Source organism: Lagenorhynchus albirostris, chromosome 9 (genome assembly GCF_949774975.1).
Source record: "Lagenorhynchus albirostris chromosome 9, mLagAlb1.1, whole genome shotgun sequence".
In the NCBI taxonomy this organism is placed as follows: domain Eukaryota; kingdom Metazoa; phylum Chordata; class Mammalia; order Artiodactyla; family Delphinidae; genus Lagenorhynchus; species Lagenorhynchus albirostris.
In genome coordinates, this window is record NC_083103.1 from 86,745,881 (window position 1) to 86,761,132 (window position 15,252).

Here is a 15,252-nt window from a genome sequence, read left to right on the forward strand (position 1 = left end):
GACGGGTTCAACTCGAACGTCTTTCTCTTTACCAGAAGACTGAGGCAATTTAGGAGCCGAATGACTGCCGACTCTGCCCTCAGGTTCAGAACTCACCATACATTGTCTCGAGGGACTTTACTCAGGCCTGTACTTTCTTGTTCTGAATATTCTTTAAAGTATCTTTTATTGTGTTTAGCATATTTGCAATATCCAGCTGACTTTAGCCTTTGAAGAGTAGCCTTAGGCAGGAAGGCCCAGGAAAAGTTATGGCTCTTTGTGACGCACTATCCCATCCTGCCTGTCAGTTTTTCTAACCCTCAGGATGGCCCTGAAGGATGGAACATCTTATCCATGTAAAACTGTTATGGAGATTCTGACCCTCTAAAAGAAAAATTTATCCAAGGTCTCAGAGCTCAGAAGTGGTGGACCTTGGATTTGAACATCGCTATTTCTGACCTTAAAGCCCATGCTTTTCCCACCACAACCTATTAACCGTGATAAAGTGTATTTTAAAATTAATCTTCCTGGTTTTTTAAAATTCTTTAAAAAATCTCAGTTCCTGTTCAGGCTCATGGATTTCAGGTGCTCAAGAGCATCTATTTGCCATTCAAAGCCTAGGATCATTATCTGCCTTCTTCGGTATCCTTGTTTATTCATTACCGTGATCATTTATAACTTTATAGTCATAGTTATTCTCCTGGGTGTCTGCTTATTGGCTTTCTGAAATTTCCCACTGTCCTTGTTGACAATGGCTAGAATTCCCTTTTATCATAGTTTTTGAATTCCAAGATGACAATCTCCCATTTTTTTTTTCTTAATGGGCAGGAGGAGGAGGGAAGCGCAGGACAAAGGAAAGTGGTTTAGTTAACTGGGGATTGTTTTACTGTATCTTTCCGTCAGACGTTCAGCTATCTTGTAAAATTTATTGTTCCTGCTTGGCAACTCCAGAAGGTAACAAAGCATCAAGGTCATCAATACAAAACCTGGTCAGTAGGTAGAACAACAAGGCGCGTAGCCCCGCCTCTATAACCACGCCCTGGAGGCGGGGCCGCACTCGCGGCCCGCAAGACTTATAGGTCAGCCGGAAGGCGCGCGAGGCCTTGGCGGTGCACTGAGCAGGCCCTCGCCGGGACCCCGGGCGTCAGGCAGGCGCAGCGTCAGCCCGCCCCCAGTCTTGGAGCCTCCCTCTCGTGGCGGCTGCAGTGCGGCCTGCGTTGCCTCCCGTAGTTATCCGACCGGCTATGGCCGCTCGTCTCCTGCGTGTCGCCTCCGCCGCCCTCGGCGACACAGCCGGCCGGTGGCTGCTCCTCGCCGGACCCCGCGCCGGAGCCGGCGGTCTCCGGGGGAGCCGGGGGCAGGGCGGGAGCGCCAGGCCGGGCCTGGGCGGCGGCGCAGCTGCGGCGACGCGGACGCTGAGCGTGTCGGCGCGCGCGCGGAGAAGGTGAGGCGCAGGGGGAGCGTGGGCGTTGGGTCCCTGGCAGAACGGCCGCGCTCCTTCCGCCCGCTTTCCGGTTCCGTCTGCTTCTCCCGGCGACGGCGTGCGGGTCACACGCCCGGCCCCACCCGCCTCTTGCTCCACCTTCTCCGTGTCCCCGGCAGGTCGCTCGGTATGGTCACGGCCTCCTTTCCTTACGCTGCCAAGTTGCCTTTCAGATCCACTGACGCCTGGCGGGGAATGGAGGCCCGGGACCCCCGATCTCCTTGTCCCAGTGCCTCCTGTGCCCTCAGGAAAACCGGGCACTTTGCTGCCGCTGGTTCTCCGTGCGGTTTGGCGAGGATCTAACCTTTGCTATGCTAGAAACCGCGGTGACCTTCGTAAGATGCGCCCCGTTCGTGTCCTGGCCTGCAGTTTCTTATCGTGCCTTCCTCCTGCTAGGTCAGGACGTTCTGTCTCCAAGTTCGTGTCCATTTAGGATACACCTGCTCTGTCCCCGAGCTTCCCTGTTTGCTCTCTTCTGGTTGCTGTCGGGGTAAAAGCCCCAGCGTTGGACTGGCAAGGCCGGGGTTTAAACTGGGCTTTGACACTTACTGTCCAGTTTGTCTAACGTCAGTGGAGGATAATAATCGTGTCGGCCTCACAGGATTATTTGAAGAACAAATGAGAGCATACAGGTAATGCAGGGAGTCTTGTGTCTGGCCAGTATCGAGGACTCAGTAGATCCCACCTGTTAGCATCAGCTGCCTCCTAGGCTCACAGCGTTGTGTTTTGTATTAAGTGTCGAAAGAGGTGAGAGAAAATTTGCCCAAAATATGTTGCAGTCTTATATTCTTGGGCAGATTCGTTTCTCAAAGACAGAATCCCCTTAGATATAATAGAAAATTTCCTCATAATTTCAGAGTATAGCACTGTGTTGGCGCCTTATATAATGCAGGCCTCGGAACAGCTCTTTGACTCCCTTGCTGTTGTGTAGCAGCAAGAAGGAGCTGCAGGGAGAAAGGGCTGGATTTGTATTCCTCTCTAGTTTCTTCTTCATGAGGTTCCTGAGAATAGGGTGGAGGAGTTACTCATATTTCCTCCTGTAATCCCATAATATAGTGGGTGCTCAATACATTTTTGTTGCATGAACTGTGAGGGAGATAATGGGGAAGGCAAGCAGGGGTTATTTGTCCGTTTCCGTTACACTTTCCTATCTTTGACCTTCCTCTGCCTGAATGCCTTGTTTTCTGCATTGTATGCTTTCTTGAAAATTTGTGTATAAATTGGGACATATGTTGAACATATTTGTGTAACTAGTATTTAAAGGAACATGATTGCTTTTGTAAATGGGAATTATATCCCCCAAACTTACTGTTTGAATTGGTACATCAAGTTGTCTTAAAGGGAAGCACATCTGTCTGCTCCCTTATAAACCTGCTTTCCCCCTCATTGGCACGGTTTCCATTGGTGCCCTGTGCTTCCTATCACAGACTTTGGAGCTACAACTAGGTTTTCTGACTCTTATTATCTAAGACTTATGCTATCCAATATGGTCACTACTAACCACATGTAGTCATTTAAGTTTAAGATAATTAAAGTTAAATAAAATTAAAGAATCATTTTCCCAGTTCCACTGGCCACATTTCAAGTACTGGATAAACACACATGGCTAGAAGCTACTGTCTGGGACATCACAGCTATAGAATATCTCTGTTATTGCACAAAGTTTGGACAGAACAGTCTAGAAGCTGTAGTTCTGACTTTGAAGTTTAACATTTAGATAAGCTTTCAGTAATTGAGAGTCGAAAAACTCCTTTTACTCCAAAATACCCTGATATAGTACTTTATATTTTGTAGTGATTTAGGTTGTAAAGGGCTTTCACATGTATTATTTCCCTTGACTCTTAAGAAAATCCTGAGATAGGTGAGGTAGATAAACGAGAATAAAAATTTATATTAAGTAGCATGCAAAACTAGGACTAGAACTCACATAGTTTTTGTTTGTTTTTTGAGCACCATTAGAGTTGATAATTCTTTAGCCCATAGGGTCATTTGGAAGAGTTAAGGTGGCTATGGAAGTGGGGAGCCCTAGACGGGGCCCTTTTCTTGGACCAACTACCCCAGGCTACCCCACATAGTGAAAGGGTGGGCATCAGCAGCCATAACTCCTCTCCCTATTAGAAGTCTGTTAAGAGCTTTACCGCAGCAGCCCCTGGAGAGCTTTGTCAAAATATCTGCTGTGGTTGAGCAGAATAAATGGCGGTGCATAAAGGGTAAACAAGTGAAGAAAATAGTTGTTTGTGGTGCTGGCTAACTCATTGATGATAGAGGATTTAGAAGGATCCTAATTATTTCCCAGTGCATGAAATCTTATCCTTTTTGGAAACAGCTAGAAGCTTTTAGCTAGTTCTTAGAATTGGGGAAGAAAACTATAGAAAACCCACAAATACCACTTGTTAATAGTGAATGGATAAAGTTACCTGGATAAAGTGCATGTGTATAATGCTTTAAGGAACAAAATATTTCCACAAACTTTCTCTCCTTTAATTCTCTCAGCAGCTGGGTGAAGTCACTGTTATTGCCATTTTACCCATGGTCACCTAATGAGTATACATATGTCAGAACCAGGGCTAGAATCTACCTTTTCTGACTCTTACATCTTATATTCCATACTTTCTCAGCTGCAAAATTACTTTTTCTCTCTCATTTCTGCTGCTTCTCCTGTTCTTTGATAAACCTGTTATTACTCTTACTCTGCAGTTTTTTTCTGGGGCTGTACACCTTTTTTAATATGTAGCAGCAGTTCAGGCTCCTTAACAACAAAAGGACTTTTAAATAAAAGTTATCAATCAGTGTTTGTTGAGCTCTACAGTATGTTAGGAATTTTGCATATGTTGTCCAAACTATGAGATAAATGTTACCCTGATTTTACAGAAGAGGAGTCTGATGTCAGAGTTGCAATTTCTTGGCTGTAGCTCATCTCTAGAGTGCTGCAGAAGAGCAGCAGTGCCCAAACCTCCGGCCTTCAGTAGTGTGTATAAATGATGGAATTCTTTCTGCTGCACTTCTTGTACCTTAGGCTACCAGGCATTTTTTGATGTCAAATCTCTAGGCTTCTGCAGGGCTCAGACCCATATTTCCATCAGGCTTCTGGACATTTGCATCTGTTTATTATTAAATCAAACAGGTTTAAAGTTGAACTCATTTCCAATCTTTCCCAAAGCTCCTTCTCCTCCTAAGTTAAACTTAAGTTAAACTGTACTCCCTCATTGTCCGAGCTAGAAATTTCAACATTATTTCTTCCCTCTCCAAAAGTTTTTAATTCTGCCTCCTGAATATCTCTCAGTATCTCTCAAATCAGTGTCTCCTACGTCCCTACTTTGTTTATGACCTCCAGCGTGGTCTCCCTGCCTCCAGAGTGTCTTCATTCCTAGTCATTTTTCTTCGAAAAAATAGCAGTTGCCTAGTTGAAAATCACGAATGTTTGGGAATACTTGCTTTAAAGCATTTGTTGCTACGAAAAGAAGTCAGAGAGCACATGCCCATTTAAGGGACATTCTCTCTCTCTTTCTCTCTCTCTCTCACACACACACATACACACACACACACACACACACACACACACACACACACAGTTCTGATCAAAATTTTTAATTACTAGGATCCTCATTTTTCAGCATTGAGTTATCAAGGACGACATTATCTGATAAGGCCTCAGCTGCCTTGTTTGGGAAATGAGATGATGGACTTGGTAATTTGCAAGATATTTATAGCTCTGAAATTATGTAATTCTAGGTTTTACTTAAACTAAGCAACATTTTCTTTGATGGACTATTACCATCTATTGGCAGTAGTGAAAATTACAACTAATTCGTTTAAGCTGAAGTACATCTTTTCAATTGTGAGGTAAAAATTTAAATAACCAGTAGTGGAGGATAAGTATCTAGTTGATAATATGATTTCTTTTTTTTTTTTTTTGGCGGTACACGGGCCTCTCACTGTTGTGGCCTCTCCCGTTGCGGAGCACAGGCTCCAGACTCGCAGGCTCAGCGGCCACGGCTCAAGGGCCCAGCCACGCCGTGGCACGTGGGATCTTCCCAGACCCGGGCACGAACCCGTGTCCCCTGCATCGGCAGGCGGACTCTCAACCACTGCGCCACCCGGGAAGCCCAATAGTAATATGATTTCTTTTCCCAAAGTTTGGACTGATGTTTGTGAGAAGGGTAAGAAATTTAAGTTAGTTAGCTAACTGATAACTAGCTGATAGATATCCTATAGTAATGAAACATGTAAGGAGATATTATATTTATTTTCTGACATATTCAAGCAAAGAAAACCCTTTTTCTAGTCCCTTTGTTTTTTGAGTACACTATATGGACCAAAATGAGATGTTCAAATACTCAGAAAACTATCAAACTGCTGGCTCTCAGTGACCGTACTTATCGGACACTTGCATAACAATTGCCTTATCAATAGCAGAATGATTTGTTTTTAAAGCTCTCCACAACCGTCACCTAGTCTTTTAGGGACACGTTCATAGAGACATTGTTTTTCAGAGAGCTATGTGAGAGCAAAGCAAACTTCACGAGTGACAATGATTGCTAAGCATTTCATGTAACTGTGACCTGAGAGTGAGCACTGGGGAGACACATACTACAGGTGGACTTGATAGTGATGTACTTGCTATTTCCTTTAAGGTGGCAGAGCTTCCCTCCTGGTAGGTGGGTAGATAGATATGCCTGTGATTTGTGGTGTCTCCTTCCCAAATAAACTTGGGAAAGAAAATACCGTAAAGGAGGATATTTGCATGCACACAGGCACACACACAACCTATTTTTTGACGTTACAGGTTCTTAGAACAATTATTTTAAAGTATCTTTTGAAATTATTAAAAATAATAAAGGACTGCTTCCTTTTCCAGCTCAGAAGATAAAATAACAGTCCACTTTATAAACCGTGATGGTGAAACATTAACAAGCAAAGGAAAAGTTGGTGACACTCTACTAGATATTGTGGTTGAAAATAATCTTGATATTGATGGTTTTGGTGAGTATGGAACATACTTTAAAATTTATAAGTGAAACTATTGAATAGGTTTCAGCTTTGTTTTTTCGAAGAATTTTAACTAGAGTATGCTAAGTGAAATATTAAAATTCAGGATGTGTTAGTGTTATATTCTCACCTATAAAGAATAAGTGACACTGTGTTTCTCTTCTTTGAACATTAATTAGCTATATGCCCCAAAGTCTGTTGCTTCATTACCTTATTGATTATGTGTGCAATGCAAAGCTGGGAGTAGGAAGTGGAATTGAAAGATACCAGGTTGAGATAATAAATGTCATATCAGTGGGTAGTTAAATCATTTTAACTTAGTCTTTTTTTAAACTTTTTAGTTTGAAATAATCTTTGACTTATAGAAAAGTTGCAAAAATAGTACAGAGAGTTTCTGTATAATCTTCGCTCAGCTTCCCCTACTGTTAACAATTTATATAACCATAATACAATAATCAAAACACAGAAATTAACATTGGTTCAATAACTAAAAAACTACAGATTTATAGAATTTTGCTAGCTTTTCCACTAATATCTCTGTTTTGGGATTCAATCCAGGATCCCACATTGCATTTAGTTATCATATCTCCTTAGTCTCCTTCAGTCTGACATTTCCTCAGTCTTGTTTTTCATGACCTTGATACTTTTGAAAAGTGCTGGTATTTTGTAAAATGTTCCTCAATTTGGGTTTGACTGGTGCTTTCTTTTTCTTTTTAATTTAATTTTTTAAAAATTATTTTATTTATTTATTTATGTATGTCTGCACCATGTGGCTTATGGCATCTTAGTTCCCAACCGGAGATTGAACCTGGGCCCTTGACAGTGAAAGCATCGAGTCCTAACCACTGGACTGCCAGGGAATTCCCAGACTGGTGTTTTCTTAATTACATTGAGCTTATGCATTCTTTTTATTTTAAGTGAGTTTTATTTTACTTACTACTTTCTTATTTTATTTTATTTTTATTGAGATATAATTGATATGTTAGTTCCAGGTATACAACATAATGGTTTGATATTTGTATACACTGTGAAGTGATCACCTGAATAGTAAGTCTAGTTAGCATTCATCACCATACGTAGTCTTGAATGTCATCTCACCTTCCTAGAAAGGGTACTTAATCTACCTCTTACTAGAGAAGGAAGTGTTTTGTTTAGAAAGTTTTCATTTCTAGGCTTTTGACCATATTCCTTAACCACTCACACAAAGCCCATGTCCTGGAAGCTGACATCTTAGAGCTCAGGGATACCCTGTATATCACTTGTCAGTTTTGCTCGAGCATTCTCTCTATCTAGAATGGTGGTTCTTTAAGAGGGTTCCATCAGTGTCACTTGGGAAATGCACATTCTCAGGCCCCACTCCAGATCTACTGATTCAGGAAGTCTGGGATGTGGCCCAGAAATGTGTGTTTTAACAAGCCCTCCATGTGATTTGGTTGCATGTTTAAGTTTGAGAACCATTGGTCTGCAATCAGGTCCAGGGAGCATATCTGACTATTCTTCTTTCAAGGCACTGTTCACATTGCATTTTTTTTTTTTTTTTTTGCGGTACGCGGGCCTCTCACTGCTGTGGCCTCTCCCGTTGCAGAGCACAGGCTCCGGATGCGCAGGCTCAGCGGCCATGGCTCATGGGCCCAGCCGCTCTGCGGCATGTGGGATCTTCCCGGACCGGGGCACGAACCCACGTCCCCTGCATCGGCAGGCGGACTCTCAACCACTGTGCCACCAGGGAAGCCCCACATTGCACTTTTAAGAACATTTTTCAGATCAGAATTATTTCTCCTCCTCCATTTTCCCATGATATATTAAATATACTTCTCTATGTTAATATTCATCTCAGTTTTTCTTTTTAGAGGGAATATCTCTTTCCTTTATTAGAGTTTGTACTTTTGGAAGACTGTTATCACTCAGGTAACCAGAGTTGGCAGTCAGTAATATTTGCTGAATTTCTCAATCTAATGTCAGTTTCAGGGATAACTGTAACAACTACCATTTGAGTGCATACTACATCCCAGCATATGTTATCTATTATTGTAATAACTCTAAGAGGTAGATTTTTTTTTTAACTTCCACTTTATAGATGAAGAAACTAAAGTTCAGAGAAATTAATGTTCCCTGGGTCATACAGGTAGCAAGTGAGAAGGCTAAGATTCAAACCTAAGTCTCTCTAACTCCTAAACCTCTGCTTTTTCCTTTATGCCTTTTTCTCTAAGAAGCATCTTTCCTTTGTGAACACTTGTTACAGAAATTAGGTGATGAAATAGTTGATATAGTTCTAGTTTTAAGGAATTTTTTACTCTAATGCAGTGGTTCTTGGCTAGGACTGAGTTTCAGAATTCTGCAGAACTTTAAAAAGTGTTACGTCCTTGATGGTAAGGGAGAAAAGGAAGTTGTGCAGGTATCCTTTTAAAAAGCTCCACGTGGTTCAGATCCATACCATGGTTAAGAACAGCTAATGTATGGAAAAGAACCTATTGATAATTTATATATATATTCTATAAAATTTATATATAATTGATCTCCCTCATGAGTTCATATTCAGCAACACTTTCGACTAAGCTGTGTTTCTCTGAATTATTCTCTCACAAATGAAAAGTAGTACATTGCACAGTAATTGAGAATAGACTCTGGAATTAGACAAATTGTGGTTCATAAACCAGCATTGTCACTTACTAGCCATGAGACCTGGAGCAAGCTACTTTACGTCTGTATGCCTCAGTTTCCTCTTCTGTAAAATAGGATTGTAATAGTTCTAACCTCATAGGGTTGTTAAAGATTAAATAGGGTATTGGAAGTGAAGTGCTTAGCATAGTGGCTACGTTGGTAAGAACAGTAGGATTTGTGGCATTTTAACTTGCCCTATTCGCCTTCTCCTCTCCCCAGTTCAACAGTAGCCTTAAAAACCAGCAACCTTGTGGCCACTGGAGGGGCAAACTGGTTTGAGTTCCTCAGAAGGTCCCATCTCCAGAACGTTGTCACTTGTCTTGCAGCTTCTCAGAAAAGCTCCGTTCCAGGGAGTTCTTATTTGACCTGCCTCAGAGATTGCTCTGTGGGGAGTCTCTGTCCCTAGGACTTCCATCTAAAATAATTACCTGCAGTCGTTGAACACTGTGCTGCCTGAGGCTGTGATGCCACTTGGAGCAAACAAGAGCTTGGCCAAAAATCTAAAAGGAAGATCTGGGGAACGAGATGTCTGTAGTGGGCTTTGAAATGCTTCAGGGATCTAGAAGGCCACACACAAATGCAGGACTGTGTTTGTGCCCAGGAAAGACCCGACAGGGCCCCAGTCTCTCATCTCTGGCTGACTTTGAGGTCCCATGCAGGTGAAGGCCAAGACAGACATGTAGACTGCTTGAACGCTGAAGGTGCGCATAATCACGCACTGAGCTCCTCAGCAAAGGGTAGAAGCCATATTGGTTCAGAGCACTGAAGGAAACCTCCATCCAGTCATCTAGCTGACCACTAAGCTCACTGAGTGGAGACATTGGTGGTCACGTGCTACAGGGAATACAGACCTCAGAGTTAGTCTGGGAAAGTCACTGGAGAAACAAATAGCAGCAACAACAAACCCAGGGGAGACAGTGGTGATCTGAATTCCAGAGTTACCATATTATATTACTTAGAATGTCCACTTGGCAATAAAAAAATTCAAGACACCCAAAGAAACAGGAAAGTATGGTCCATACTCAGAAAAAAAAAAAAAAAAAGCAGTCAATAGAGACTGTCCCCAAGGAGGCCCAGGTATTAGACTTACTAGACAAAGATGTTAAATCAGCTGTTATAAAAGTTCAGAGAGCTTAAGGAAAGTATGTGGAGATATTCTTGGGCCTTTGCACATCTGTGTATGTGGACCCTGTTACCACTGTATAAGGGTATGTAAAAGAAATAGTGAACTTTGTTCCTGCCCTTGAGAAAGCTGATCTCTTCTGCTCTGGGAAGGCTAATGTGGAGGCTGTGAACCGGTAAATCTCTTTCTGTAAATTTCTCCACAGATTCCATCTCAGCTTTAGGAAAGGACATGTATACTAGGCTGTTTACTGCAAAGATGTTTGTAACAGCGAAAGATTTGAAAGAAGCAAATGCCCATCAATAGAGGACTGATCTATGTAGTCCTACTAGGGGATACTATATGGCTGTGTTTAAAAAAGAAAAAAAATCTCTGAAAGGAGTCTTAAAAACAAATATCAGTGATTACCTGTTGATAGGAGGGAGGCAGAGGGGAGACTTTAAGTGCCATGGTGTATTTAATCCATCTCTTTCTTTGGACATTTAGGTGGCTTCCAGTTTTCAACTATTGTAAATAACCTTAAGGTGAACATCCCCAGAAATACCTTTCTGTGTTTATGTTCTGTAATTTTCTTGCATTAAATTCCTGGAGATGGAATTACTTAGTAAAGCTTGTTTTATAAATTGTTTGCTCAAACTGTTTGCCTGTTTTTCAGATGAGGTATTATTTTCAGCCGTTAGGAAAGGCTCTTTAAATGTGCAAAAAAAAAAAAAAGAAAATTAATTTTAAACATTTATTTGAAAGGCTTTTAACTTCTTTTTTACATGAAGCTACATTCAGTAGCTACATAAAGTATTTTACATTACTTTATTTATAGTAGATAATTTTCATAAGTTGCTTTCCATTACTTTGAAATAAAAGTATAAGTATTTTGACCTTAATACTTGAAAGTATCTTTAAAATTTTTAAAAAGTATTTTTCTTTAATTTTTAAAAGGTATATATTGTAGTACACTGTTTTTCAAACTGCAGGTTGTAACCATTTGTGGGTCATATAATCAACTTAATAGCTTTCAACTAGAATTTAAAGTAATTAAAAAGAACATGTAAAAACACACCATCTTTTGTATTATTCCATGAAATGATTGTTTAGCTATTTTACAAAGTATATGTTTACTAGGTTGTGATGTAAAATAGAACTCAAAATTAAAACATTCTTTTTGGAAGCCATTGGTTAGAATGATTAAGAATGGAGTCTTCCTGCCTTGATTTGTTCCCCAGCTCTGTCACTTTGCCAGCTTTGTGACCTTGGGTTAGGTCTCTAACCCCTTCATAACCTCGTCTCCTTTAGGGTAAAATGGGAATAATGTTAGTATCTACCTCGTAAGGTTCCTGTAAAGATCCAGTGAGTTTATCTAAGCAAGGCTAAATAGATGTTAGCTATTTTTGTTAACATAGTTATTACTACAGGCTCATTGTTCATTATAACAAATTTAAGAAGTACATTAAAAAAAATCAGAACTTCCTATAGTTTTTACTTTTCTTTTGGCGGGGAGATTTTTTTTCTTGAATTTTAGAATTTTATTTTATTTATCTTTTTATACAGCAGATTCTTATTAGTTATCCATTTTATACATAATAGTATATATATGTCAATCCCAGTCTCCCAATTCATCACACCACCACACCCATCCCCTACCGCTTTCCCCCTTTGGTGTCCATACGTTTGTTCTCTACATCTGTGTCTCAATTTCTGCCCTGCAAACCGGTTCATCTGTACCATTTTTCTAGGTTACAAATATAGGCATTAATATACAATATTTTTCTCTTTCTGACTTCACTCTGTATGACAGTGTCTAGATTCATCCACATCTCTACAAATGACCCAATTTCCTTCCTTTTTATGGCTGAGTAATATTCCATTGTATATATGTAACACATCTTCTTTATCCATTCATCTCTTGATGGGCATTTAGGTTGTTTCCATGACCTGGCTATTGTAAATAGTGCTGCAGTGAACACTGGGGTGCATGTGTCTTTTTGAATTATGGTTTTCTCTGTATATAGACCCAGTAGTGGGATTGCTGGGTCATATGGTAATTCTATTTTTAGTTTTTTAAGGAACCTCCATACTGTTCTCCATAGTGGCTGTATCAATTTACATTCCCACCAACAGTGCAAGACGGTTCCCTTTTCTCCACACCCTCTCCAGCATTTGTTGTTTGTAGATTTTCTGATGATGCCCATTCTAACTGGTGTGAGGTGATACCTCATTGTAGTTTTGATTTGCTTTTCTCTAATAATTTGTGATGTTGAGCAGCTATTCATGTGCTTCTTGGCGATCTGTATGTCTTCTTTGGAGAAATGTCTGTCTAGGTCTTCTGCCCATTTTTTGATTGGGTTGTTTGTTTTTTTAATATTGAGCTGCATGAGCTGTTTATATATTTTGGAGATGAATCCTTTGTCCGTTGAAACATTTGCAAATATTTTCGCTCATTCTGAGGTTGTATTTTCCTCTTGTTTGTAGTTTCCTTTGCTTTGCAAAACTTTTAAGTTTCATTAGGTCCATTTTTGTTTATTTTTATTTTTATTTCCATTACTCTAGGAGGTGAATCAAAAAAGATCTTGCTGTGATTTATGTCAAAGAGTGTTCTTCCTATGTTTTCCTCTAAGAGTTTGATAGTTTCTGGGCTTACATTTAGGTCTTTAATCCATTTTGAGCTTATTTTTGTGTATGGTATTAGGGAGTGATCTAATCTCATACTTTTACATGTACCTGTCCAGTTTTCCCAGCACCACTTATTGAAGAGGTTGTCCTTTCTCCACTGTACATTCCTGCCTCCTTTATTAAAGATAAGGTGACCATATGTGCGTGGGTTTATCTCTGGGCTTTCCATCCTGTTCCATTGATCTGTATTTCTATTTTCCTACCAGTACCATATTGTCTTGATTACTGTAGCTTTGTAGTATAGTCTGAAGTCAGGGAGTCTGATTCCTCCAGCTCCGATTTTTTCCCCTCAAGACTGCTTTGGCTACTCGGGTCTTTTGTGCCTCCATACAGATTTTAAGGTTTTTTTTTCTAGTTCTGTAAAAGATACCATTGGTAATTTGATAGGGATTGCATTGAATCTGTAGATTGCTTTGGGTAGTGTAGTCATTTTCACAGTACTGATTCTTCCAATCCAAGAATATGGTATATCTCTCCATCTGTTTGTATCATCTTTAATTTCTTTCATCAGTGTCTTATAGTTTTCTGTATACAGGTCTCTTGTCTCCCTAGGTAGGTTTATTCCTAGGTATTTTATTCTTTTTGTTACAGTGGTAAATGGGAGTGTCTCCTTAATTTGTCTTTCAGATTTTTCATCATTAGTGTATAGAAATGCAAGAGATTTCTGTGCATTAATTTTGTATCCTGCAACTTTACCAAATTCATTGATTAGCTCTAGTAGTTTTCTGGTGGCATCTTTAAGATTCTCTATGTATAGTATCATGTCATCTGCAAACAGTGACAGTTTTACTTCTTCTTTTCCAATTTGTATTCCTTTTATTTCTTTTTCTTCTCTGATTGCCATGACTAGGACTTCCAAAATTAAGTTGAATAATAGTGGTGAGAGTGGATATCCTTGTCTTGTTCTTGATCTTAGAGGAAATGCTTTCAGTTTTTCACCAGTGAGAATGACGTTTGCTGTGAGTTTGTCATATATGGCCTTTATTATTTTGAGGTAGGTTCCCTCTATGCCCACTTTCTGGAGAGTTTTTATCATAATGGGTGTTGAATTTTGTCAAAAGCTTTTTCTGTATCTATTGAGATGATCATATGGTTTTTCTTCTTCAATTTGTTAATATGGTGTATCACATTGATTGATTTGCATATATTAAAGAATCCTTGCATCCCTGGGATAAATCCCTCTTGATCATGGTGTATGATCCTTTTAATGTGTTGTTGGAATCGGTTTGCTACTATTTTGAGGATTTTTGCATCTATATTCATCAGTGATATTGGTCTGTAATTTTCTTTTTTTGTAGTATCTTTGTCTGGTTTTGGGATCAGGGGGATTGTGGCCTCATAGAATGAGTTTGGGAGTGTTCCTTCCTCTGCAATTTTTTGGAAGAGTTTGAGAAGGATGGGTGTTAGCTCTTCTCTAAATGTTTGATAGAAATCACCTGTGAAGCCATCTGGCCCTGGGCTTTTGTTTCTTGGAAGATTTTTAATCACAGTTTCAATTTCATTCCTTGTGATTGGTCTGTTCATATTTTCTATTTCTTCCTGGTTCAGTCATGGAAGTATATACCCTTCTAAGAATTTGTCCATTTCTTCCAGGTTGTCCGTTTTATTGGCATAGAGTTGCTTGTAGTAGTCTCTTAGGATGCTTTGTATTTCTGCGGTGTCTGTTGTAACTTCTCCTTTTTCATTTCTAATTTTATTGATTTGAGTCCTCTCCCTGTTTTTCTTGATGAGTCTGGCTAATGGTTTATCAGATTTTGTTTATCTTCTCAAAGAATCAGCTTTTAGCTTTATTGATCTTTGCTATTGTTTTCTTTGTTTCTATTTCATTTATTTCTGCTTTGATCTTTATGATTTCTTTCCTTCTGCTAACTTTGGGTTTTGTTTGTTCTTCTTTCTCTAGTTCCTTTAGGTGTAAGGGTAGATTGTTTATTTGAGATTTTTCTTTTTTCTTGAGGTAGGCTTGTATTGCTATAAACTTCCCTCTTAGAATTGCTTTTGCTGCATCCCATAGGTTTTGAATAGTCATGTTTTCATTGTCATTTTTCTCTAGGTATTTTTTGATTTTTCTTTGATTTCTTCAGTGATCTCTTGGTTATTTAGTAACGTATTTTTTAGCCTCCATGTGTTTGTGTTTTTTACATTTTTTCCCTTTAATTCATTTCTAATCTTATAGAGTTGTGGTCAGAAAAGATGCTTGATATGATTTCAGTTTCCTTAAATTTACTGAGGCTAGATTTGTGACGCACGATGTGATCTATCCTGGAGAATGTTTCGTGTGCACTTGAGAAGAAAGTGTAATCTGCTGTTTTTGGATGGAACATGCTATAAATATCAATTAGATCTATCTGGT

General features: G+C 39.7%; 1 protein-coding gene across 1 annotated transcript in view; it reads left to right on the forward strand.

The window, feature by feature from the left end:
- The first annotated feature begins 1,055 nt into the window (after positions 1 to 1,055).
- Positions 1,056 to 15,252, forward strand: part of FDX1 (ferredoxin 1) — a 34,913-nt gene continuing 20,716 nt past the window's right edge. The window contains exons 1-2 of the mRNA XM_060160352.1: positions 1,056 to 1,423; positions 6,321 to 6,445. Of these exons, the coding sequence (XP_060016335.1) occupies positions 1,224 to 1,423; positions 6,321 to 6,445 (325 nt within the window). The 5' untranslated portion in view covers positions 1,056 to 1,223. The remainder of the gene's footprint in view (positions 1,424 to 6,320; positions 6,446 to 15,252) is intronic.